The 24254-nt window shown below is 35.5% G+C and overlaps 1 protein-coding gene across 6 annotated transcripts in view; it reads right to left on the bottom strand.

The window, feature by feature from the left end:
- The window catches only part of VPS37A (VPS37A subunit of ESCRT-I), a 91853-nt gene that overhangs the window by 45736 nt on the left and 21863 nt on the right, over positions 1–24254 (bottom strand). For 5 of the 6 annotated variants that reach the window (XM_032288363.1, XM_032288360.1, XM_032288359.1 and 2 more), the window contains 8 exons: positions 24052–24152; positions 13524–13749; positions 12019–12089; positions 7947–8074; positions 7805–7863; positions 7659–7727; positions 3174–3317; positions 1314–1394 (listed from right to left, as the gene is read on the bottom strand). In XM_032288363.1, coding sequence (XP_032144254.1) covers positions 1314–1394; positions 3174–3317; positions 7659–7727; positions 7805–7863; positions 7947–8074; positions 12019–12089; positions 13524–13749; positions 24052–24152 — 879 coding nt within the window. Of the gene's footprint in view, positions 1–954; positions 1212–1248; positions 1395–3173; positions 3318–7658; positions 7728–7804; positions 7864–7946; positions 8075–12018; positions 12090–13523; positions 13750–24051; positions 24153–24254 lie in introns of those variants that run through there. The other variant, XR_004272003.1, reaches the window with a different exon arrangement.

Raw genomic sequence — 24254 nt, 5'->3', positions numbered from 1 at the left:
CTAATGCTATAAGGAGCAGATAATAGTTTAACTTGATATGAGAAGTGCCTGTCATTTCCTTTCCTATACACCAGTCCTCATTTTATTAAGGGAACCTCTCATGTTCCCTTCTCATCCACTCCCTCAGCCCAGTCGACTAAGGGAGTAGAAACCAATCTCCAGGCCAAACTAACTACACCAGGATGGATAGCTTGCCTAAACCAGGTCAGCTACTTTCCCAGGGAATGTACTGGAACTCCAGGGACTCTTGTTTATCTCCGCTGGCTGCCTGAACTGTCAGATAATATAATCAAGCTATGGGTAGGAATGGGTGAAGGGCAAGTAAGAGAAAAAAATTTTGAAAAATAAAAGAGATGCAGAAATAAGAAATAAGCAAACAAGCAGCCTCAGAAAAGGTGTGAGAAGAGCTGCTTTGGTCATTCAGTGGCTGTTTTCACTCTCAGGTGACTGTACTTTCCTTCAGTTTTACTCTATAATAAATCTCTGCCCTATCCAATAACTAAGTTTCTACTTAAGTTTGTTGGGGTGGGAACTATTCTTGCAAACAAATCATTCCTAAACATAGATGCAGAAGAAAAGGAAAGGCATCTTGACATCAGGTAAGAGCACAACTTAAGATACAGTGGTAGAAGGAAGAACATGCCATGTAAGACAATGCAATGTAAGGAGAAATGCAAAGTTAAAATGGATAATCTGAAATATATGCCTAATTATGGAAATCTTAACCAGAGGAATTTGACATGGATACTGTCATTGCTAGGGGTTCATTACAGGTTCTGGAGTAGAGCAAATTTTATCATAAAAGTGGTATTTTAGGAATTTCTGTAAGTGCTACATAGAAAGGAGAACCCTTAAGTCATGGAGGTGGGCAAATTATTAGAGTAGTTGTGGTGTGGGATGGAAAAGAGACCAATGCAAGTTCATTTTAAGGAAAGAAATGACAAAGGAGCCTTCTGAGAAACGTTAGCCACGTAATGAGGCATATTCTACACATCAGGTAAGAGAAAGGAACTGACTATAACTTACAATTCTTTATAAGGAGCTAATGTTAAAAAAATTTCATTCATGCCAGTATCATAGAAAATATCCAAAAGATTTCTACCAGTTATATTGATATTATGCCTATTATATAATACAAAGCATTCTACATTACAGAGCACAATAGCTATTATGATAGAATTATGCTTAAGGCTGATGAACAGGCACCATTTTAATAGACATAGACAACATGTCTTTAAATAGACACAGACAACATGTCTATTTAAAGAAACTGTTGCAATAACTTTGAGACTCAAACCTGAAAAACAATTTACCTATAGTGGAGCGTGGAATTGACTGTGCATTGCAATTGCCTGCTGAAGTTTCTCTTCCTTGGCTCTTCTACAGTGGCAAATCTGGAAAATAAATTTTTAAAAATACCGGTCACTTTTCCAAAGATATGCCCACTACTTTACTTCCTAAAGTATGACAGGAATCTTCTAACTTGTTGGCATTATTTTAAGTTTTGAATGTTGAAGATCGCTAATAATCTAATAGCTAAAATTATTAGATTATGAGCTAATTCATTTCATTAACACTAATGTTACAAGGAGCAAGCAACAGTTTGAACGGGTCATGAGAAATGCCTATCATTTCCTTTCCTGTACTCCAGTCCCTGTTTTAGGGAACCTCTCATGCTCCCTTCCCATAATCCACTCCCTCAGCCCAGCTGACTGGGCAGAGGACCACATGACACCAATTCATTTTGATTTAGCTAATAATCTAAGAATTCAGTGTTGAAGATAGCTAATGAATATTAGCTATTCAAACTGAATGTTGAAGACAGCTCAGAATTTAATAATCAAAAAAACAAAACAAAACAAAAAAACCACTTGCTTGGAAGTCAGCCTTTGCCTGCTGGCCTCTAGAATGTAAAACAAACACTGATCCTTCATATCAATTATCTGACTATATAACTTTAAATATCTGTGTTTAAAAAGTATGGACATAAGTTCTGCTACTGTTAACCAAGAATATTAACAGATACAAGCTTCAAGGCACAATTATGTAACATTAAAGAATAACAGACCAGAAATCAATGCCTTACTAATACTATAACCATAGGTAAGTCACTAAAATCTCTGAACTTCAATTTCCTCTCATGAAAAATGGGAATGATAAAAACCATCCCCCATCTGCCTTAACAGGAGTGAGTGTGTGAGTGTGTGTGTGTGTGTGTCACAGTTGTTTCATACAGTTTACTAACATAAGATTATTTTAAAAATGTGATTATTTCAGACAAATTAGGTGAACAGTTTGGACTGTATTAAAAGGCAAGAAACTATTAAGCAGACTTTTTTGGATTTTTCTTTAAACACAACAGAAATATTAGAACAGAACAGAAACTGTTTCTCATACAAATGCCTTTTATAATCCCTATAGATAAATGTCTAAATGAGTGGTAAAACAAATCACTGAAGAGTAGATTTCAACTATTAAGACTAGACTTAGATTTGCCAGCTGTATTACAGAATGTAAAAGATACTACCATTTCTGAAACAGAACTATTTGATTTACCTGCTTGTATACTCAGAAAAAGCAAGTCTGAAGTGATAGGAGGATGTTGTTATTCTCGAGAGGCTTTTCAGACTCCTTTCATAGCACTCAAAACTCCAGCTCAGTAATGTGCTAATGTTTTTCACTCATGAGTATGCTAAAGTAATTTGATATTATGCTGTCAAAAAAAAATTATTTTCTTCTAGATCAGCACAAAGTTTATTAGTCATTTCTGCTCAGAAGAGCCCCTTTCTGACCAGGACTATTCCTCTGACAGACAGGAAAACGGCCGCATGTGCAGGCCCTTACTCTCATTTATACCAACTCACATCAAAAGGACATCTTAGAGCAATGGCAGTTGCCTGTTCCCCTGGGTCCCCTGGGTTCCCTGGGAATAGCTAAGGCGTGCGGCTGTCTAGAGTCCCATGACAGACCTTCAAAGTTTTAAGTTCCAGGAACTTGGTTTTTGCCCATGTCCACACACAAGGAATGGAAACCTTCCTTTTAGGTAAATAATCTATTGTACAAAAAACGGGGATGATATAATAGAGAAATAGCTAAGACCCAGTGCTTCTCCTCCTCTATAAAAATAGCAGACTTTATCCAATATTTGTCCTCAACTGAAGAGTATTACATACTGTTCTCTTTTCCATGAAGCTACTGAGAAAATCATCTATTTCCATTTTTCCCTCCAAGAAGTCTTCTGCAATATTATCAGATTCTTCCTCAGCTTCATGTGCAGCTACTTTCAATCTTGCCTGTAGGGCACTTGCACTACAGCTCTGAAAAAGAAAACCAAACACTACTTTAATTTATGATAAACACAAGAATTACTCACAGGGAAAGGAAGTGAGATAGTGGAATGGAGAAACTATTATATGTCTTATATAACCTCTTTTTGAGAAAATCTGCTATGTTATAATGCTGTACCCAGGTCCTTAGCTTTTGGATAGCAGTAGATACCAAACTCAAGAGAAACCAATATATTGGCTGCAAACTACTAAAGGAGAGAAACTGGGCAGATCATTGTTCTCTCCTAAGGATTCAGGAATTAAACAATTGTGGTAGATACCTGCTAAGGAGACCACTAATGACCTCACCTCCTGGTATTCCTGCCCTTGCATAATCCCATCCTTGAGTGTGGGCTGGACCTGATGACTCATTTTTAATGAATAGAACAAGGATAAAATGATGGGATTAAATTTCACTAAAGTAGTGAAAGACTGGTACACAGAAAACTGTAAGATACTGCTATAAGAAATTGAAGACATAAATTACTGGAAAGACATCCCATGTTTGTGGGTTGAAAGATTTAACATTCTTGAAAAGACATTACTAACCAAAGCAATCTACAGATTCAATGCATCAAATCTTGATGGCATTTTTTGCAAAAACAGAAAAACCCATCCTAGAATTCATATGGAATCTCAAGAGACCCCAAATAGCCAAAACCATCTTGAACAAAGATGATTAATATTTCCTGATTTCAAGTTACTACAAAGTTACAGTAATCAAAACTGTGGTACTGGCATAAAAACCTAAAGAACAATGGAACAAAATAGAGAGCCCAGAAATAAACTCTCACATATACGGCCAAATTATTTTCAACAAGAGGACTGAGTCCAGTTAATGGGGAAAGGCCGGTCTTCAACAAATGGTGCTGGAAAAAACTGGGTATCGACAAGCAAAGGAGCGAAGATGTATCCTTATCTTACTTAAATACAAGATTGATTCAAAATGGATCAAAGACCTGAATGTAGGCACTAAAACTATTTTTAATAATAGCCATCCTGCTGGGTATCGCGGCCCATGCCTGTAATTCCAGCACTGTGGGAGGCCGAGGCAGGCAGATTACTTGAGCCCAGGAGTTCAAGACCAGCCTGGGCAACATAGCAAGACCTTGTCTCTACAAAAAATACAAAAATTAACCAGGTGTGATGGCACGCACCTGTAGTTTTGGCTACTTGGGAGGCTGAGGTGGGAGGATCGCTTGAGCCTGGGAGGTCAAGACTGCAGTGAGCTGTGATCCTGGCACTGAACTCCAGCCTGGGCGACAGAGTAAGAAAAGAGTAATCATAGCCATCCTAATGCATTTGGGGTAGTATCTCTTTGTGACACATCATACACAGATATGAACAGTAATGCACCATTTTCTTATTGCCCTTGCCAAAATTGGTTTTCTCTCTTTACAAGTAAGGCTCACATGGATATTTTATTTGGCTTTTTAAAAAATTATAGTAAAGCCGAACATATTTTCAAAAATTTCCTGTTACTTATTCATTAAATATTTATTGAGTACCTACTATGTACCAACCACTGGAGCAGGTATTAGGTATACAGTGGAAAAGAAACAAAACAGGTTCCTCCATCACGGAACCAATGGTCTACTGAAGTGTCTTCCATATGTTACAGTGTAGAAGATTCATCATCCCAGAAAATCTTGAGTGAACACCTAGAAAGGAGCCTAGGAATCAACGTCTTGTGTGTCTTTTTAAAAGTATTTCAAGAATCACTTCTAGCAATTCTTACATAAATGTAAGGATCAGAATAACTTAAAGCAAAATATTTACTGGACATTTATGTTTCTCCTTTTGTCAGTTCCTGTTTTTGCCTTTTGCAATAGAGCATTGGCATTAGTATTTGTTGTACATGCTAAAAATATTTGTTCCCTTTTTTAACTTCACTTTTGATTTCATGACTTCTAATATATCCAAGTTTTCAATCTGTATAAGTATGTCAAGTTTTTCCTTTATGCTTGTATCTGTTTTATTATGCTTAGAAAGGAAAACCACCAAAATCTTAAAAAAATCCTAGGAGGCAGTTGACTTTTTATGGTTTCCACTGAAGTAGTTTATCTGTAATACCTTTGTGTATTGTATGGTCCAGTGATGAAACCTTTTTCTAAATGGATACTAAACAGCCAAGTTTATAGTTTATTGAATCCTAAATTTTTTCCAACTGATATGCACATACACAAGTCTATTTCTGAACTGTATAGTCTGTTCCATAGAAATAATTTTTTCTTCCTATAAAACTACTATACTATTTTAAATAATGAAGTTTAACAGTGTATTCTGATGCTAGGAAAGGGTATATTTTTCATTTTTTCTTTTTGTTCAAGCTTTTCCTGACTACTTTTACCAATCTGATACCTAAAGTTTCGGACGAACTTTAGAATATATCTGTTAAGATTTAAGAAAATACTCTTGGCATTTTGATTAGAACTGTATTAAATTTGTAAGTTATTTTGAGGAGAATGAAATCTTTATAATACTGTATCTTTCATTCAATAAATATTCTATGCTGCTCTAAATAGTCTTAGAAAATAGAAAACTCAACTCTTCTTTAATGACATTCAATAAAGTTTCCTAACTTACTTCATTGGGTTCACTTCTAAGTACTTTACAGTTTGTTCCTATTGTAAATGAGTTGTTTTCACTACTTCATTTTGCAGTAGTAATTGCTGAAGCATAGGGGAAAAATTTCTTAGTTCTCTAGAATTTTGGATTATTTATTTTTGGTAAACAACTGTTTCATTTCTCCTTTTATATTATACCACTTTTTTTCATCTTGTCTTCTGCAATACTCAGAACCTCCCAAGCAACGTTAAACAGCAGTGATCATGAGGCATTACTCTCTTATTCCTAACATTAATGGGATCCTGGAAATGTTTAGTGATTTAAAATATGATGTTTATTGCTGGTTTCTAATATTCTTTTTCAAATAAACAATTTCTATTTTTAGTTTGCTGTGAGTTTGTATAAAGAATGATGTTGAGTATTGTGAAAGCTTCTTCAACATTTACTAAGGTCCATGTATATGTAACAGTACTTCAGTTGATTCTCACATATTTTCTGTTAAAGAGGACTGTTTAAGTTAGACTCCTAATATGTCTACTTATATGACCTCAAGGAAGTTATTTAATTGCCCCATGCCTCAGTTTCCCAACCTGTAAAATGTAAAATGGGAAAAAGTAACAATACCTATTTCATAGGATTTGGTATAATAATGGGCCAATATATGTAAATCGCCTCATGCAGTGTAAGACATATTAATTGCTCAATGTTAGCTATTCTTATTTCTTTATTCTGACAAATGACCATATTATCTGAAATTCATTATAAATTTATATTCTCCTTTACCATCTTTTTGGCTGTTGTTGGTTTATATCTATTTTATGTTTTACTTCATTGGCTTTATCCAAAGTTTCTGATTTTATAGGAAACAGAATATTGTTAACTATGATGTCACTGATATGAATAAAGATTATGTCCTCCATTTCCTTTTCATTTTTAAAGATTCATTTTTTCCAGAAATATAGGTTGAATTTTATAAAATTCTTTTGATTTTCATATAACTGGATTTCTAGCATAAAACCTATTTGTAGCAGATAATACTATATATTTTTAAAATACTATACGTTTAAATTTGCTAACTTTTCATTTAAGCTTATTTGTACATAAGCTTACAAGTGAGTCAAAAGTTTTTGATGATGTTGTTGCTAGGTTTCACTACAAGGGTTACAACGGTTTCACAACTTTCCCAGTAAAGTTATTTGTCAGGGCCTGTCATAATTTTCTGTTTTGGAAACAAATACACTCTTGTATGACCATAAACAATGTATGATACCTTATCACTGAGAACTATTCATCTATGTTTAAAGGCATCTTGTCTCATAAGGTCAGATACCTCAAAGTTTCTGATGATAATGAAAGTAAGAACATGACTCATGCATATTAAGATTAAAAATTCTGGCCAGGCACAGTGGCTCGCGCCTGTAATCCTAGCACTTGGGAGGCGGAGGCGGGTGGATCACCTGAGGTCAGGAGTTCATGACCAGCCTTGCCAACATGGAGAAAACCCTTCTCTACTAAAAATACAAAATTAGGTGGGTGTGGTGGCATATGCCTGTAATCCCAGCCACTCTGGAGGCTGAGGCAGGATAATCGCTTGAACCCAGGAGGTAGAAGTTGTGGTTAGTGGAGATCACACCACTGCACTCCAGCTTTGGCAAAAGAGCAAAACTCCATCTCAAAAAAAAAAAAAAAAAGAAAAGAAAAAAAAAAAAAAAAGAAAAGAAAAAAAAAATTCTATGGCAAAGAGAAAAAGCTAAACAGTCTTACCTCACTAAGTTCATGCTGCCTTTGCATCTTCTTTTCAAAAGTAGACTTCATTTGTGTAAGTAATTCATACTAAAAGAGAAAATGAAGAGGATGTTTTATTCTATTTTTAAATTATACAAATCTCTTCTAAATGATCACTAACTCACCTTATCTAAAACAGTTTGCCTTTTGGCTTCCAAGCTGGGCTCCAAAAGGAGATTTTTTCCTGTAAGGTAAATCTCCAGTTTACTTCTAGGTAAAAACCAGATTTTTTTCAGAAAATTTGAGCTGAGAACAGGGAAGACATACTTGCTAGTTCCTCAATACTTTTTACTAAGTCATCTTTGTCAGTAATAATTTGTTTTAGTTGAGGCAAAGTCAGAAACTGTTCTAGTAATACCTCCTCTTGTTCATTCATATCTGTGAGTTGTGACACACTAGAAACACAAAAGAAAAAAAGTTAATAAATATCAGATATCAACTTTTTCTCCAAGACAACTATTTATAATTTTTTAGCTTTATTTAGTTGATAGGGTTTACATAATTTTTACATATACACATAAGGCAGCCAATTTTAACCTTAAAATCATGTAAAACATCAACCACAATGGGACATAAAGCAGTCTGTAATACATTCTCAACAGAATCCGTAAAAGTAAATTCTGGTCCAATGGATTTATCAATATATCTACTTTCTTTAAAAATCACAACTGTGGAGAACTATTCAGAGTTATACAGTGACCTGAAATTAAAGACAAAGTAACTTAACTCAAGTAAAGAAAAATGCATGAAACTAGGGTTCTCCCTTATTCAGCTTAGGTTTCTTAAAATAGGAAAGCAGTATGTAGTTAAGTATTTTTTCTTGTTCTAAAATCTGTTTAACTTAATTGCTTTACAATACTACTTATTTCTTAAATTTCTCTGATAGGAACCAGACTGATATGTAAAATTTAAGCTATTTATTTTTTTCAAGCATAATGTTGAACATACTAGTACTACACTAAATTTAGAGGAGTAAAAGTCCACAGATAAGCAAGCATTAGAAGAATTTCTTCTTAATCATTTCTTTGTATGTACGGACAGGAGGGAAACAGAACTGAAAAGAGGCCAGAGTAGTTACTGTAACCTTTTGGCTTGTGAAAAACTTTTATGCGAAAATTGTTCTATCTAGTCAGCTTTAGACCAGTTCAGGGCCTTATTCCAAGGATGTGTTGGCCAAAATGTAGCTAGTAACATCTCCCAAGACTCTAACAGATAAATACTCTTTGCTTGTATATACTGCCAGTTATTGTAGGACCAGTAAGAAAAGGTGCATAAGCAGTCACAACAACTCTGCTTTAACCTCTGGGCCTATTTAGCTTACAGATGTGTGGCTGTCACAGAAAGAGCTATAGATATATTTCTGTGTGTAGATGTTTATGTATGTACATATATTCATAAAATATTTAAAGAAAAGAAATAATGGAGGGCTAAACCAAAAACAAAAATGGGTATTTGTATGGCGAGAAAACTACGTAGAGGGAATATGGATAGAAGCAAATCTTATTTTTGACTATGGAGCCATAGAAAAATATTGGATAATTTGAAGATAATTAAAGAAAAGGGAAAAAAAGCAGTCTTTAAAATTCAAAGAAAATTGACTGCTGTAAAAATAAATAAACCCATTTTTTCTAAGTTATATAAACATCCAGGGAAAAATTATTTGAAGAGATTAAAAAAACAATAACAACAGTATATTCTGGCATGTCACATACCAAAGACAACAGAACTGTAAAAAAACAAGAACAGGCCAGGCGCAATGGCTCACACCTATAATCCCAGCATTATGGGAAGCCAAGGCAGGCGGATCACAAGGTCAGGAGATCAAGACCATCCCGGCCGACGTGGTGAAATCCTGTCCCTAGTAAAAATACAAAATTTAGCCGGGCATTGCGGTGTGCACCTGTAGTCCCAGCTACCCGGGAGGCTGAGGCAAAAGAATTGCTTGAACCAGGGAGGCAGAGGCTGCAGTGAGCCAAGATTGTGCCACTGCACTACAGCCTGGGCGACAGAGCGAGACTCCATCTAAAAAAAAAGAAACCCACAAAATCAAAAATTTAACCTGCATTCAATAACCTTAGTAACAATAGTGGTATTGTTATTTTGGAAAAGAACAAGTGTCCTTGAGAGAAATGGCCCACTGTAGGTCTAGAAGAAGAAATGTTCATGATGAGCCCATAGCATCTTTACTTTGTCAGAAATTATATAGAAGGCAAGTTGAGTTTCTCACCCATCAGAATAACTTCTGGAGATAGATACTGCATCAACTCATTATTGAGAAAGTTGATACTATAAGGGGAAATATTAAGCATTTTTCTTGCTCCTGTATGAGGTGTATTTCAGTGTAACTAAATATGTACTTAAGACAAGTTCTTCATATAGTAATTCTGGTTAATAAATTCTGGTGGTAATGATAAATCAGAAAATCATATTTACAACCACTACTGAGTTAATGGTCAATGATTTCAGGTGCTTTAATCTGATATAATCTTAGTATCACTAAAAAAAAGGGCAACCAAACCTCACTGCTGCTTTATGCGATGTAATAGGAAGCATACACTAATTATGACATAAGTATTGTAAGTATTGGCAAAAGAATTGAAGCATACACTAATTATGACATAAGTATTGGCAAAAGAATTGAACCCTGTCTACTTCTAGCCACCAGCAGCATAAACTATGGGAAAGAGGGAAACACCTTCAATGGTACCACAAGGAGGCACTAAGGAAAAAATAGGACCTGGAAGATTTTATAGGACAAATAACCAATTTAATAAATATACACTAAGTATAATATATATGTATGCATGTATGTACATCTACATGTATTTATTCCCATATTAATGTTTATGTATATGTCTAAGTGTGTCTCTCTCTCTGTGTGTGTGTGTGTGTATGTGTGTGTAAAAGAGAAAGGTTGTAGAGAAATGGTTCAATGATTAAAAGGAACTTAAGAGATCCACTATACAAATGCAATAGGTGGAACTTGTTTTGAATCCTGACTCAAACAAACTACCAACAAAAAGATTAATTATTAAGACACTGAAGAAATAAGGTAATATTAAAGAATTATCATTAATTTTGTTAGGTATGATGATGATGGTGATTGGGGTTATGGTTAAAAAAAGGAAAGAAAATCCTTACCTGGTAGAGAAATTTACTGAAGAACTGATCGGTAAAAAGGACGTATTATCTGATATTTGCTTTAAAATAACCGTGACTCATACCTACAGCCCTCCAAGAAGGCTGGATGGAAGGAGGCATGAAGTACAGTGAGCAAAAGGGTTCACAGCTGTTCATGCCACATGATGGACACAGGGAGGCTCATCATACTAGTTTCTTCACCTTTTTTGTATTTTTGATGTTTTCACAACAATTATTTTAAAAAATTTAAAAGCAAAAAGGATAACCTGATTAAATGAAAACTTCTTTATGGGGTTATTGTAAGCATTACAACGCATATTAACCTTTAACATGCATGCAGTATACTGTAAATATTAATTTATCATTACAGAAGATAACAAATCACTATTTCCTCAAAATGACTATAAAACATTGATGCAAATAAAGTTAAACTCTTTTTATTAACTATAGGATTTCTCATGGGTTCCTGGCTGTACATCTTTGATGAGATATACCCTAAAGACAAAAAGAACTGCAAAAAAAAAAAAAAAAAAGGTTTAACTTCATTCAGTAGTCTTAGCAATAAGAGCCTTATCAGTATCACGAACTCTCAAAGGGAGCGTAAAGGACACAATGCTTCCCAAAACTGAATGGCCAAAAGCCATTTTCTGCATGAAGCATCTTAGAGAAGCAAAGTTCCATGAAAAACTTGCACCTTAAATTTGATTATAAACTTTTCTGCTATAAATTTGAATAAAAGTTTGGCTCTGTAAAAACACCCAATACTTTATGATAACTTTAATCTATTTCTCTATATGTAAAGTTTATCTCCTAAAGGAACTTTATCTCCTAAAGTTTATCTCCTAATGGACGATCTAAAATAGGCCAAGATATATTTTGAAATTGTCAGGAATAATGTATTTAAAAATACTTTTCAAAGAATGCAGGCCACATGAAAGAAAGGACCTTGTTATCTTAATAACTATTGTATCATTATAAAAATCCTATAAAAATCCCTGAGTATGTACTAGTCACTCAACAAATACAACCTATATAGGACCTGATTTTTAAAACCTTCCCACTAAGACACCCATAATACTGTATAGGAAGTGAAGATTTAAAAAATCAGTTATTTTAATATGGATATGAAATAATGGTTTGGTTTATGCTTACAAATAAAGTAGACAGTGTCACCAACTTTACTCTCCAGGTTTTTTACCTTAGTTCTGAGAGCTCTGGAAATGCATCAGGGACATCTGGCATCTTGTAACCAAAACCATTTTGGCTTGCCTAAAGAAAAGTTTTAAATGATATTATTAAATGTCAGCCATTTTTTTTTTTTACTGTTTTCAATTACTAATAAATGTCATCTTTAATGTACTGTATCCCATAACTGTTTTCATTATCATATTTTCATCTTCACATCTCACATGGCCTTAATCTCCTCTTCTTCCTTCAGTCTATCTTTTTTTCAGCATAGTATTCATAGGATTACTTTTTTTTTTTTTTTGGTGAGGGCCATGTGAGTACCTGTGTTAGGTGGAGAACTAGTAGTTCTCTTTCTTGTCTAAGTGTATGGCTATAGATTTCATACATGAATATGTTTCTCTGAAGTGAAAGGCATTTCATATAGAAAAGCAATAGTTTAACAACAGTCTGAATACTTACATGTGTCAGTTAGATGACACAGTAGGGGTAGATGGGGAATCGAGTAGCCACTGTTTATCCTTGAGGACCCTTGAAAAATCCTCTTGTAATTGTGTTTATACTGCTAATTGTAATTTGTTCCTAACATTCATTAACACAATAAAATGAAAAGTTTTGGAAAAACAAAGTCCACTTGAGTTTATATATTCTAAATGATTATAAACTCTGAAACCAGTAATGTTGGATATAGTATGGTTTTATAATTGAGTACTACACTATGGGTGATAAGTCACTGAGGGTTATAATTGGAAAGGTTTTTTTGCCCCTTTAAATGTTTTATGCCCAAAGTATTAATCTCTCCCTTAGTAACATTCCACATAGCAACAGTTAACCAGCTTAAGAACATACAAGTTTTTAAGCCAATGGAACACTTGAAGTCCTCAGCATACTTTGGCAGACCCATCAAAATGTGACATGTGCTGCTCCCACATGATCATTTTTCTGCCTTTGCCCACACCCTATATGGCAGCCTGAGAGATCTACAGGCAGCTTCACAAAAATGCCATCTGGTTTATACCTCAATGCCTCTGACAGTGTTGCTGGCTTTCACATATCCCCTTGTTATTCTGGCAAATTAATAACAATCTTTCAAACTCTGGGCTCAAGCATAAGTGCTTATATTTGCTTAGCTGCCTCATTTTTACTCAGCACCTGCTATCTTTATTATGCACCACTTGAATCACCACAAAAGTGGTGAAAAAAAAAAACAGAATCACATTTTTGTAAAGGCAATCTACTAGTTCTACCTTGGTCCCTAGGAGCACTGACCATTCCCTTAACTGTGTCTACCAAAACTCTAGCTGTCTATTCTACTCCACCAGAACTAGAAACTTGATATTTTAAGTTATTATTTGTTGGTTATCTTTCTGAGTTCGTTACTTGAAATTAAAAATGTGATTTAATCTTTTTATATTTTGTGTCTAACTTAGTGGCTGGTACACGGAGGCATGTAATAAACGTGTGTTGACTGAAAAAATGTTTCAGTGGCACAAAATGTAGATAACTGACAATACCAACCGGTATTGAGGCATCCATTGCGGGAACAGGTAATGGCAGGTTTGAAAGGACGCCAAATGAAGGAGCAGCTGGCTTGGCTGTGGTATGACTTGTTGTTGAAGAAGAAACCGTGTCAGCAACAGATAAAGAAGTGATACTTCTGTTTGCTTCTTGTGGGGAATATGGAGAAAGAAATGGAAAGCCCTGAGAAGCATAAGGAGGCATCCCACTTGGGTTACTGTATAGACTGAAGAGAAAAATAGAAGATCATTAGATCAGATTTTGTGAATAAAACATGTCAAATTATTTCAGAATTATTCTAAACAACAATGGTCAAGCACAATATTGGTGAAATATTTTATGGCAGGTGTTTATTAAATTATATAACAGAATTAAATATTATATAAAGTGATAAAATATGACACCCCTCCAAAAAAAAAAAAAAAAAAAAAAAAGAACTGTAGAATTGTGGTTTCTACAAAAAGGATGATGAATACTTTAGAAAGCATGCAATTCAACTGATCAGAGTAGAAGTGAATAGACAGGCCATTCTTGAGTTTTCAGCATTCCATTGCTATCAATCAGTATCTCCATAGAGGGAATGGAGAACAATATTTAATCCAGAACATTTATTCAAGTAGAGGCTAATAGCTGTCTCTATATTTGTCAAAATCTGACTAAAAGTCAAGACTGCTTTTCTAGAAAATTTTAAAGAAAAATTAAGTATACAGATGAGATTCTAAAATGTTAAAATGTTAAAACCATGCATATATAAACATGCACGTATATTAGAGTCTCACAGCATTATGTACTTGGGATTCAATCACTGAACAATATACTCAATATTTATTTTTGCAAGCTAACAAATATTTTACACTTAACATTTTTCCTCCTTAGCAAAGTTTAAAGAGAACTGGAGCATAAAAGCATTAGAGTAATTCAGACCTAGATCCAGACTGAGAATCATCTAAAAACCAATATATGAATAATACAGTGAGTTTATATGCAGCAGGCATTCTCATGTAAAGGATAAGGTACTTACAGTTATGTTTTAAATATTAATGTAATACTAACAACTAAAATGTTTCCCTTTATATTGAAACATGTTTCAATTTATAATTTTTTATGGGAGTACTATTACTTCATTTAATGATATAAATTAACCTGAGTTAGAAATGTTGTGGGGAGAAAACATTTGTTTTTCTTTTGAAATGTAAATGAATGACACTAAAATGTATATGGAAAAATAAGCCAGAGTAGAAAGAAAAAAGCCTGAAAAAAGGTATAGAAATATTAGCCCTGTCATAAAGTGAAACAAATTATAAAACCCTAATAATAAAACAAAATTTAAAGCATAAGACTACTGAATGAAGAGGTCGATCAATAGAACCAGATATAAAATCCAGAAAAAGCCCAAACATATACAGGAATTGAGATATAATAAAGATAGAATCTCAAGTAAATAAAGATAGAACAATCAAAAAATAGTATTGAGACATCTGGAAAAAAAAGTTGGAGCCAGATCCTCATTTTAACACATTATAACAATTTAATGAATTGAAGTTTCAGTTTTTTAAAACAGGCTTGAACAAGAAGACGTCATTGAGAAATTGTAACATTGGGGCAGGAAAGGACTTTCTATGATCCCAAATTCAGAAGCCATTACAGAAAATAATGACAAATCTGACATTTAAAAAAATCTACATGACAAAGCCCTTTATAAGACAGGTAACAAATTTGGGGGGAAACTTCTATCACAGGCAGAGGGATAATTTCTCTAACTACATAAAGAATTCCTACAAACTGATTAAAGACAAAAAATCAAGAGCAAAATAGAGACTAGGATAGTATATACATGTTACAGAAAAGGAAAACAAAAAATATCTCAAGTACAGGAAAAGATGTTCAATTTAACTATTAATAGTAAGATAAATAAAACTAAAATTATACTAACGCATTCTTTCCTGCCTATAAACTGGCAAAGATCCACTTCATAACATACTATTTTGGCAAAGGGCATGGGGAAATACGCATTATATAGAAACAGAAACTGGTACAAACTACTCTGGACAGTAATTCTGCAGTATTTGTCAAAACTACAAATGTGCATTACATGTCTAGAATTTATCCAACAAATAAGCTCACATTTGGGTAAAATATTATTTTAAAGATTATTTAGTTGAGCAGCCCTGAGGGCAATGAAGAAGGATGGGCTTTTCAGGGAAGATTAGAGAAAATGAAAGTATCTGTCAGTCTTGTTAAAGGAATTATAATACATCCATAAAACAAATACTTTGTGGTCATAAGGAATAATGAGGAAGTGCCTTAGTATTAACATGAAAAACTTTCCAAAACCTTATCCTTATCATTTAGTTGGGGGGGGGGGAAGCAAGGACATAATATGCTACCATTTATATAAAAAAGGGGGAGAATATAATACTACAAATATTTTCTTATAGATTAATAAAATAGCTCAGGAATTATATATACACAAACCCAAATAAATAACTTTTAGATGCAAATGAAAAACACTAAGCTGCAAGGGAAAAAGAAGTGGCACGGAGATTTTCACTCTATACTCCTTTATACTCTTTGAATTTTGAGCCAGGTGAATATATGACCCATACAAAAATTAAGTTTTCTAATCGGCTTGTTCATTTAAAAGGATGGCTCATCTTTATCTTAAAACTACTTTTATCTAAAGGAATTAGTGTTACGTATGTGAACTAACCTAGAAACAATATAACCAACATGAAAGAGTATTTGTAATATCCTTGAATTCAAGTCAATAACTCTGAACCAGTCTGCTTTATTTTGAACTCAATAGCAGGTACAACCCACAAAATAAGAAATCCATCAAACTTGATTTTTAATAACATGTCCTATATCCTGGAACTTATCTGAAATGAAAACAAGTAAACTTGTCAGTTTGTAATTTCAAATAAGGTAAATGAGTTTATATCCAACCCTATCACTACATAAGATAGGAAATATGGTTTTTAATACACTTTTTATCCAAAAATAAGAACTCAGGACTCTAGAACATAGATGACAGAAAGACAAAGATGAGTGGGAGAGGGCTGAGGTACCTGGAAGTGGAATGCCGCTATGATGACAATGACAACAACAACAACAACCTAAAATGTGGGAGCAGCTTTGCGGCCAAGCAGAGGTATAAGCTGGAGGTCCCCTAAGAAGAGTAGGAAGGACTAATGGGCTTCAAAGAGGCTGTTGGGAGGAGGCTGGTGGGCCTTTGAGCAGATGGTCATTGGAAGAACTTTGTATTAGTGGAAAGTTTACCAACACTGCTGCCTGTAATAATATGGAAAATAGAAAATGTACCTACTGAATTGCATAATCTAGTTAAGGAGATTTCCAGGCAGTGCTGAAGGTGTCACCTAATTTCCAACTGGCTGTAGTAAAATGTGAGAGGAGAGAGAGAAGTTAAAGAACTGCAAAACATAAAAGAGATGAGATTTCCTGGATTTGAAAACAAAAATATCTCTCATTCCTACCTTCCCTAAGATTCTCAAATTAAGAAACAAATTAAGTAAAATCCAGCATGGGCTAGAAGTTCCTTTGTTAACACCTCTGAAAGAACCAAGATGGAGCCTGAGAGAACTGTCTAATAAGAATAACAGCCATTTACGGCTTCAAATAATCTTAAGGTCATTGTCTCTCAGCAGCCTCAATGGAACCCTAATAGCTTATTTGGCAGAGCTTTGTAGGTGTTGCTTTTAATGAAATGAATGAAAATACTGATTTGGTCTCATTGGTTTCAAAGAACATCTTTATTTCTGCCTTCATTTCATTGTTTATCCAGTCAACATTCAAGAGCCAGTTGTTCAGTTTCCATGAAACTGTGCGGTTCTGAATTAGTTTCTGAATTCTGAGTTTTAACTTGATTGCATTGTAGTCTGACAGATTGTTTGTTATGCAATTGCTGAGGAGTGATTTACTTCCAATTAAGTGGTCAATTTTAGAGTAGGTGTGATGTGGTGCTGAGAAGAATGTATGTATATTCTGTGGATTGGGGGTGGAGAGTTCTGTAAATATCTACTAGGTTTGCTTCGTCCAAGTCTGAGTTCAAGTCCTGGATATCCTGGTTAGTTTTCCATCTCGTTGATCTGTCTAATATTGACAGTGGAGTGTTAAACTCTCCCACTATTATTGTGTGGGAGTCTAAGTCTCTTTGTAAGTCCTTAAGAACTTGCTTTATGTATCTGGGTGCTCCTGTATTGGGTGCGTATATATTTAGGATCGTTAGCTCTTCTTGTTGCATTCATCCTTTTACCATTATGTAATGTCCTTCTCTCTTTTGATCTTTGTTGGTTTAAGGAAGCAAGATCAAAAAAACTCAAAAGCTATCGGAAGACAAGAAATAACTAAGATAAGAGCAGAACTGAAGGAGATAGAAACATAAAAAACCCTTCAAAAAATCAATATATCCAGGAACTGGTTTTTTGAAAAGATCAACAAAATAGACAGACCACTAGCCAGATTAATAAAAAAGAAAAGAGAGAATAATCAAACAGGTACAATAAAAAATGATAAAGGTGATATCACCACAGATTCCATAGAAATACAAACCACCATCAGAGATTACTACAAACAACTCTATGCACATAAACTAGTAAACCTGGAAGAAATGGATAAATTCCTGGACACTTGCATCCTCCCAAGCCTAAACCAGGAAGAAGTTGAAACCCTGAATAGACCAATAACAAGGGCTGAAGTTGAGGCAGCAATTAATAGCCTACCAACTAAAAAACGCCCAGGTCCAGATGAGTTCACAGCCAAATTCTACCAGACATACAAAGAGGGGCTGGTACCACTCCTTCTGAAACTATTCCAAACAATCCAAAGAGAAGGAATCCTTCCCAAATCTTTTTATGAGACCAACATTATCCTGATACCAAAACCCGGCAGGGACTCAACAAGAAAAGAAAACTTGAGGCCAATATCCATGATGAACACAGATGTAAAAATCTTCAATAAAATACTGACAAACTGATTGCAACAGCGCATCAAAATGCTAATCCATCACAGTCAAGTAGGCTTCATCCTGGGGATGCAAGGCTGGTTCAGCATATGTAAGTCTATAAATGTAATTCACCACATAAACAGAACCAAAGACGAAAACCACATGATTATCTCAACAGACGCAGAGAAGGCCTTTGACAAAATTCAACAGCCGTTTATGCAAAAAACTCTCAATAAACTAGGTATTGATGGAACGTATCTCAAAATAATAAAACCTATCCACAGACAATATCATACTGAATGGGCAAAAACTGGAAGCATTCCCTTTGAAATCTGGCACTAGACAAGGATGCCCTCTCTCAACACTCCTATTCAATATAGCATTAGAAGTTCTAACCAGAGCAATCAGGCAAGAAAAAGAAATAAAGGGTATTCAATTAGGAAAGGAGGAAGTCAAATTGTCTCTATTAGAAAAGGAGGAAGTCAAATTGTGTTTATTTGCAGATGACATGATTGTATATTTAGAAGACCCCATTGTCTCAGCCAAAAATCTCCTGAAACTGATAAGCAACTGCAGCAGAGTCTCAGGATTCAAAATCAATCTGCAAATATCACAAGCATTCCTATACACCAATAACAGACTTAAAGAGAGCCAAATCAAGAACGAACTGCCATTCACAATTACTACAAAGAGAATAAAATACCTAGGAATACAACTAACAAAGAATGTAAAGGACCTCTTCAAGGAGAACTACAAGACACTGCTCAACGAAATAAAAGAGGACGCAAACAGATGGAGAAACGTTCCATGCTTATGGTTAGGAAGAATCAATATCGTGAAAATGGTCATACTGCCCAAAGTAATTTATAGATTCAATGCTATCTCCATCAAGTTACCAATGACCTTCTTCACAGAACTGGAAAAAACCATCTTAAACTTCATATGGAACCAAAAGAGAGCCCGCACAGCCAAGTCAATTCTCAGCAAAAAGAACTAAGCTGGAGGTATCACACTACCTGATTTCAAACTATACTACAAGGCTACAGTAATCAAAACAGCATGGTACTGGTACCAAAATAGAGACATAGACCAATGGAACAGAACAGAGACCTTGGAGGCAATGTCACGCATCTACAACCATCTGATCTTTGACAAACCTCACAAAAACAAGCAATGGGGAAAGGATTTCCTGTTTAATAAATGGTGTTGGGAAAACTGGCTAGCCATGTGCAGAAAGCAGAAACTGGACCCCTTCCTGACACCTTACACTAAAATTAACTCCAGATGGATTAAATACTTAAACATAAGACCTAACACCATAAAAACCCTAGAAGAAATTCTAGGCAAAACCATTCAGGACATAGGCATGGGCAAGGACTTCATGACTAAAACACCAAAAGCATTGGCAACAAAAGCAAAAACAGACAAATGGGACCTAATTAAACTCCAGAGCTTCTGCACAGCAAAAGAAACAATCATTAGAGTGAATCAGCAACCAACAGAATGGGAAAAAATTTTTGCAATCTACTCATCTAATAAAGGGCTAATATCCAGAATCTACAAAGAACTAAAACAGATTGACAAGAAAAAAAACCAGCCCATTCAAAAGTGGGCAAAGGATATGAACAGACACTTTAAAAAAGATGACATATATGAGGCCAACAAACATATGAAAAAATGCTCATCATCACTGGTCATTAGAGAAATACAAATCAAAACTATAATGAGATACCATCTCACGCCAGTTAGAACGGCGATCATTAAAAAATCTGGAGGCAACAGATGCTGCTGGAGAGGATGTGGAGAAATAGGCACATGTTTACACTGCTGGTGGGAGTGTAAATTAGTTCAACCATTGTGGAAGACAGTGTGGCAATTCCTCAAGGACCTAGAAATAGAAATTCCATTTGACCCAGTAATTCCATTACTGGGTATATATCCAAAGGATTATAAATTGTTATAGTACAAGGACACATACACACGAATGTTCATTGCAGCGCTGTTTATGATAGCAAAGACTTGGAACCAACCCAAATGCCCATCGATGATAGACTGGACAGGGAAAATGTGGCACACATACACCATGGAACACATGCAGCCATAAAAAACGATGAGTTTGTGTCCTTTGTAGGGACATGGATGAACCTGGAAACCATCATTCTCAGCAAACTGACACAAGAACAGAAAATCAAACACCACATGTTCTCACTCATAGGCGGGTGTTGAACAATGAGAACACATGGACACAGGGAGGGGAGCATCACACACTGAGGTCTGTCAGGGGAAGCTAGGGGAGGGACAGTGGGGGGTGGGGAGTTGGGGAGACAGGGCATGGGGAGAGATGCCAGATATAGGTGATGGGGAAGAAGGCAGCAAACCACATTGCCATGTATGTACCTATGCAACAATCTTGCATGTTCTTCACAGGTACCCCAAAACCTAAAACACAATAAAATACACACACACACACACACACACACACACACACACACACACACACACATTATATATATATAAAGAAAAAACTGATTCATAAGAAAATCATAAGCATTTTAAAGGAGTTTTGTCATCTTGGGTCTAAAAGGGACAGAGACAGTACCAAATGTAAAAGATGCTATTGGAACCTTAATTTCTACAGGCAGAAAGCAGGCTGAAAAAACTATGCACTTGGAAACAAGGACTATATTTTACAGAAATTAAGAATGATGCAGAAGGTAGAACCAAGAACCAAGAATTACTCTGTGAAGAATAGTTTCCATAAACTAAGTCTTCATCAAAAAAATGTGCCCAGTTGGATTTCCATACTGCTATGAACCAGTGGCTCCTGTGTGCTTCCTATTTTCTCTCTTTCGGAATCTATAGTGGTGACCCAAGGCTTGTTCTACCACTATATAATGGGTGTGAGAGGGGCAGCTACCTTATCTCTTTAATTCCCTTGTGTTCAGATCAAGAGGAATTGTTTTCCAGCAACACAACTGAGAAGCCTCATCTGTACCTGAACCTGATTTAAATGAAAGAACACAAACCTGAATCTGTAATATGATGAACTCTGCAAGTTCTTGGGGAAAGGGGCGAGTGACGATTCACATATAGGAAAGAGGTGAATTCTTATGGTTAGGAGGAAGAATGTGACAGATTATGTTTTCCAAAATGGTCATAGGCATATTTCCAGACCAATATGCACTTCTTGAACTTAGCCACCCCATCGAGAGTTGGAGTCTACTTTCTCTCCGCTTTCAATCTAGGTGGACTAGGTGACTAACTTTACAAAATGCAGCAGAAATGATGCTGAATAACATACAGGGCTAAACCAAAAAAGATGATGGAGATTCCACTTGGCCGGAGGGCTCTCTCTCGGAATCCTGACCCTCAGAACTTACCCCTGCCATGCAGTGAGGAAGCCCAGGTCACACGGAGAGGCCACATACAAATGTATCAGCACTAAAGTGTAAGCTTTAAGCCAACATTAACTGCCATGCAACACCAGCTAATGCAAAAAGTGGAACAAAAATGAGATATTGCCACTGGTCCCTAACCAAATTGTAGATTCTTAAAAAACATAAATGTTTTTATTTTAACCACAAGTTTTAGGGTAATCTGTTATGGATCTGATATAGTTTGGACGTTGCTGTCCCCTCTAAATTTCATGCCGAATTATAATCCCCATGTTGGAGGTGGAGCCTGCTGGGAGGTGATTAGATGATGGGGGTGGCTTTCTCATGAATGCTTTAATGCCATCCTCTTGGTGCTGTCCTTGTGATAGTGAGTGAGTTCTCGTGAGATGTGACTATTTAAAAGTGTGTGGTACCTCCTCCCTCCTTGCTCCTGTTCTCATCATGGGATGTGCCTGCACCCACTTTACCTTCTATTAGGAGTAAAAGCTCCCTGAGGCTCCCCAGATGCCGAGCAGATGCCAATGCCATGCTTTCCGTACAGTCTGCAGAACCCTAAGCCAATTAAACCTCTTTTCTTTATATATTACCCAGTTTCAGGTATTTCTTTATAGTAATGCAAGAACAAGACTAAAACAGAATCCTTAGTACAAGGACATGACTTTATTCAGGAAGCTACGGGAAGGCAATAAACCAAGAAACTAGGAAATAGCCTGAGAATGGGAAAAACAAAATCTAAGAAATGGAGAATCCAATACTAGAAAGTGGCAAAGGGAAATCCCAGAATGACAACAAAAAGAATTCCTGGCTTAGAATTACACAAATGTCATAGAGAGAAATTCAGAATGGAGGGAAGAAGTGGAACACTGAATGTGAGGGAAAAAATAAAACCTAGATATTATCCTGCTGGTTTGATAACGTGAAAAAAATGCTTTAAGGGATATTTTTCAGAGTTGTTAAAAGCTCTGTGGAAATTTAGTAATATCTTAAATTTAAGAAGACATGGAAAATGAAGATGATCTAAAACAAAACAAAACCAAACGCAAAATGTAGGTAGTTATTAATTCCAGAAAAAAAGGAAAAAATTACACCATAAGGAAAATGTGAACACGGTAACAAACTTGGCTCAGGAATGGACAATATTTATAGTCACAGTAATAAATACACCAAATATTAAAACATTAAAAATCATGATATAATTTCACTGGGAGAATGAGGAGAAAGGAAGTTTGGTGAAAGACAGCTGAAATTCTCATCTATTATAATAGGAGGACAACAGATAACATCTAAAATGAAAGAATCAAGACATAGAAGTATGCACACATTATTCAAAAATACGTAGGTAAACATTAGAAGAAACAGCAAGTCTGGGCGCGGTAGCTCCACGCCTGTAATCCCAGCACTCTGGGAGGCCAAGGCAGGAAGATTATCTGAGGTCAGGAGTTTGAGGCCGGCCTGGCCAACATGGTGAAACCCAGACTCTCCTAAAAAAAAAATAAAAAATTAGCCAGGAGTGGTGGCACATGCCTGTAATCCCAGCTACCCAGGACGTTGAGGCAAAAAAATCACTTGAACTCTAGAGGTGGAGGTTGCAGTGAGCTGAGATTGCACCACTGCACTCCAACCTGGGCAACAAGAGTGAAACTCCGTCTCAAAAAAAAAAAAAAAAAAAAAAAAAGAGACAGCTAAAAGAGTAAAACAGGTGCTTCTGAAAGTGTGGATGTATTTGTGTGAAGGTGAAGTAGAAATCAGAGGACTAATTTTTAACATCATTTGAATTTTTTAATATGTTTTGCTTTCTTTAATCAATTAAAATATTGCTGGCTGTGGTGGCTCATGCCTGTAATCCCAGCACTTTGGGAGGCCGAGGCGGGCGGATCACCTGAGGGTCGGGAGTTCAAGACCAGCCTGACCAACATGAAGAAACCCTGTCTCTATTAAAAACACAAAATTAGCCAGGCATGGTGGTGCATGCCTATAATCCCAGCTACTCTGGGTGTCTGAGGCAAGAGAATTGCTTGAACCTGAAAGGCAGAGGTTGAGGTGAGCCAAGGTCACACTATTGTACTCCAGCCTGGGCAACAAAAATAAAACTTCGTCTCAAAAAAAGAAATAAATAAAAAATTAATTAATTAAAATACATGCAGACTTTTTTTATTAGAAATATACTTACTAAGGAAATGCTGTTGAACTAGGGGCTAAAACTGGAGGATTCTTCCAAAACTCATCCAACAAACTCTGAATAATTTTCCCAAGATCTGAGTGCATTGTAAACTGAAAGTAACAATAATACATGATGATTAAAATCACTTTCAGAAAAAGATTATACAGTCTCATTAGGATAATGTCATTCTAAATATTAACTTACTTTTACAG

Source organism: Sapajus apella, unplaced genomic scaffold (assembly GCF_009761245.1).
Source record: "Sapajus apella isolate SASKATOON/1434 unplaced genomic scaffold, GSC_monkey_1.0 scaffold21, whole genome shotgun sequence".
Lineage (NCBI taxonomy): Eukaryota > Metazoa > Chordata > Mammalia > Primates > Cebidae > Sapajus > Sapajus apella.
The sequence above is the reverse complement of the archived record's forward strand: the minus strand, read 5'-3'. Positions and strand labels throughout refer to the sequence as shown.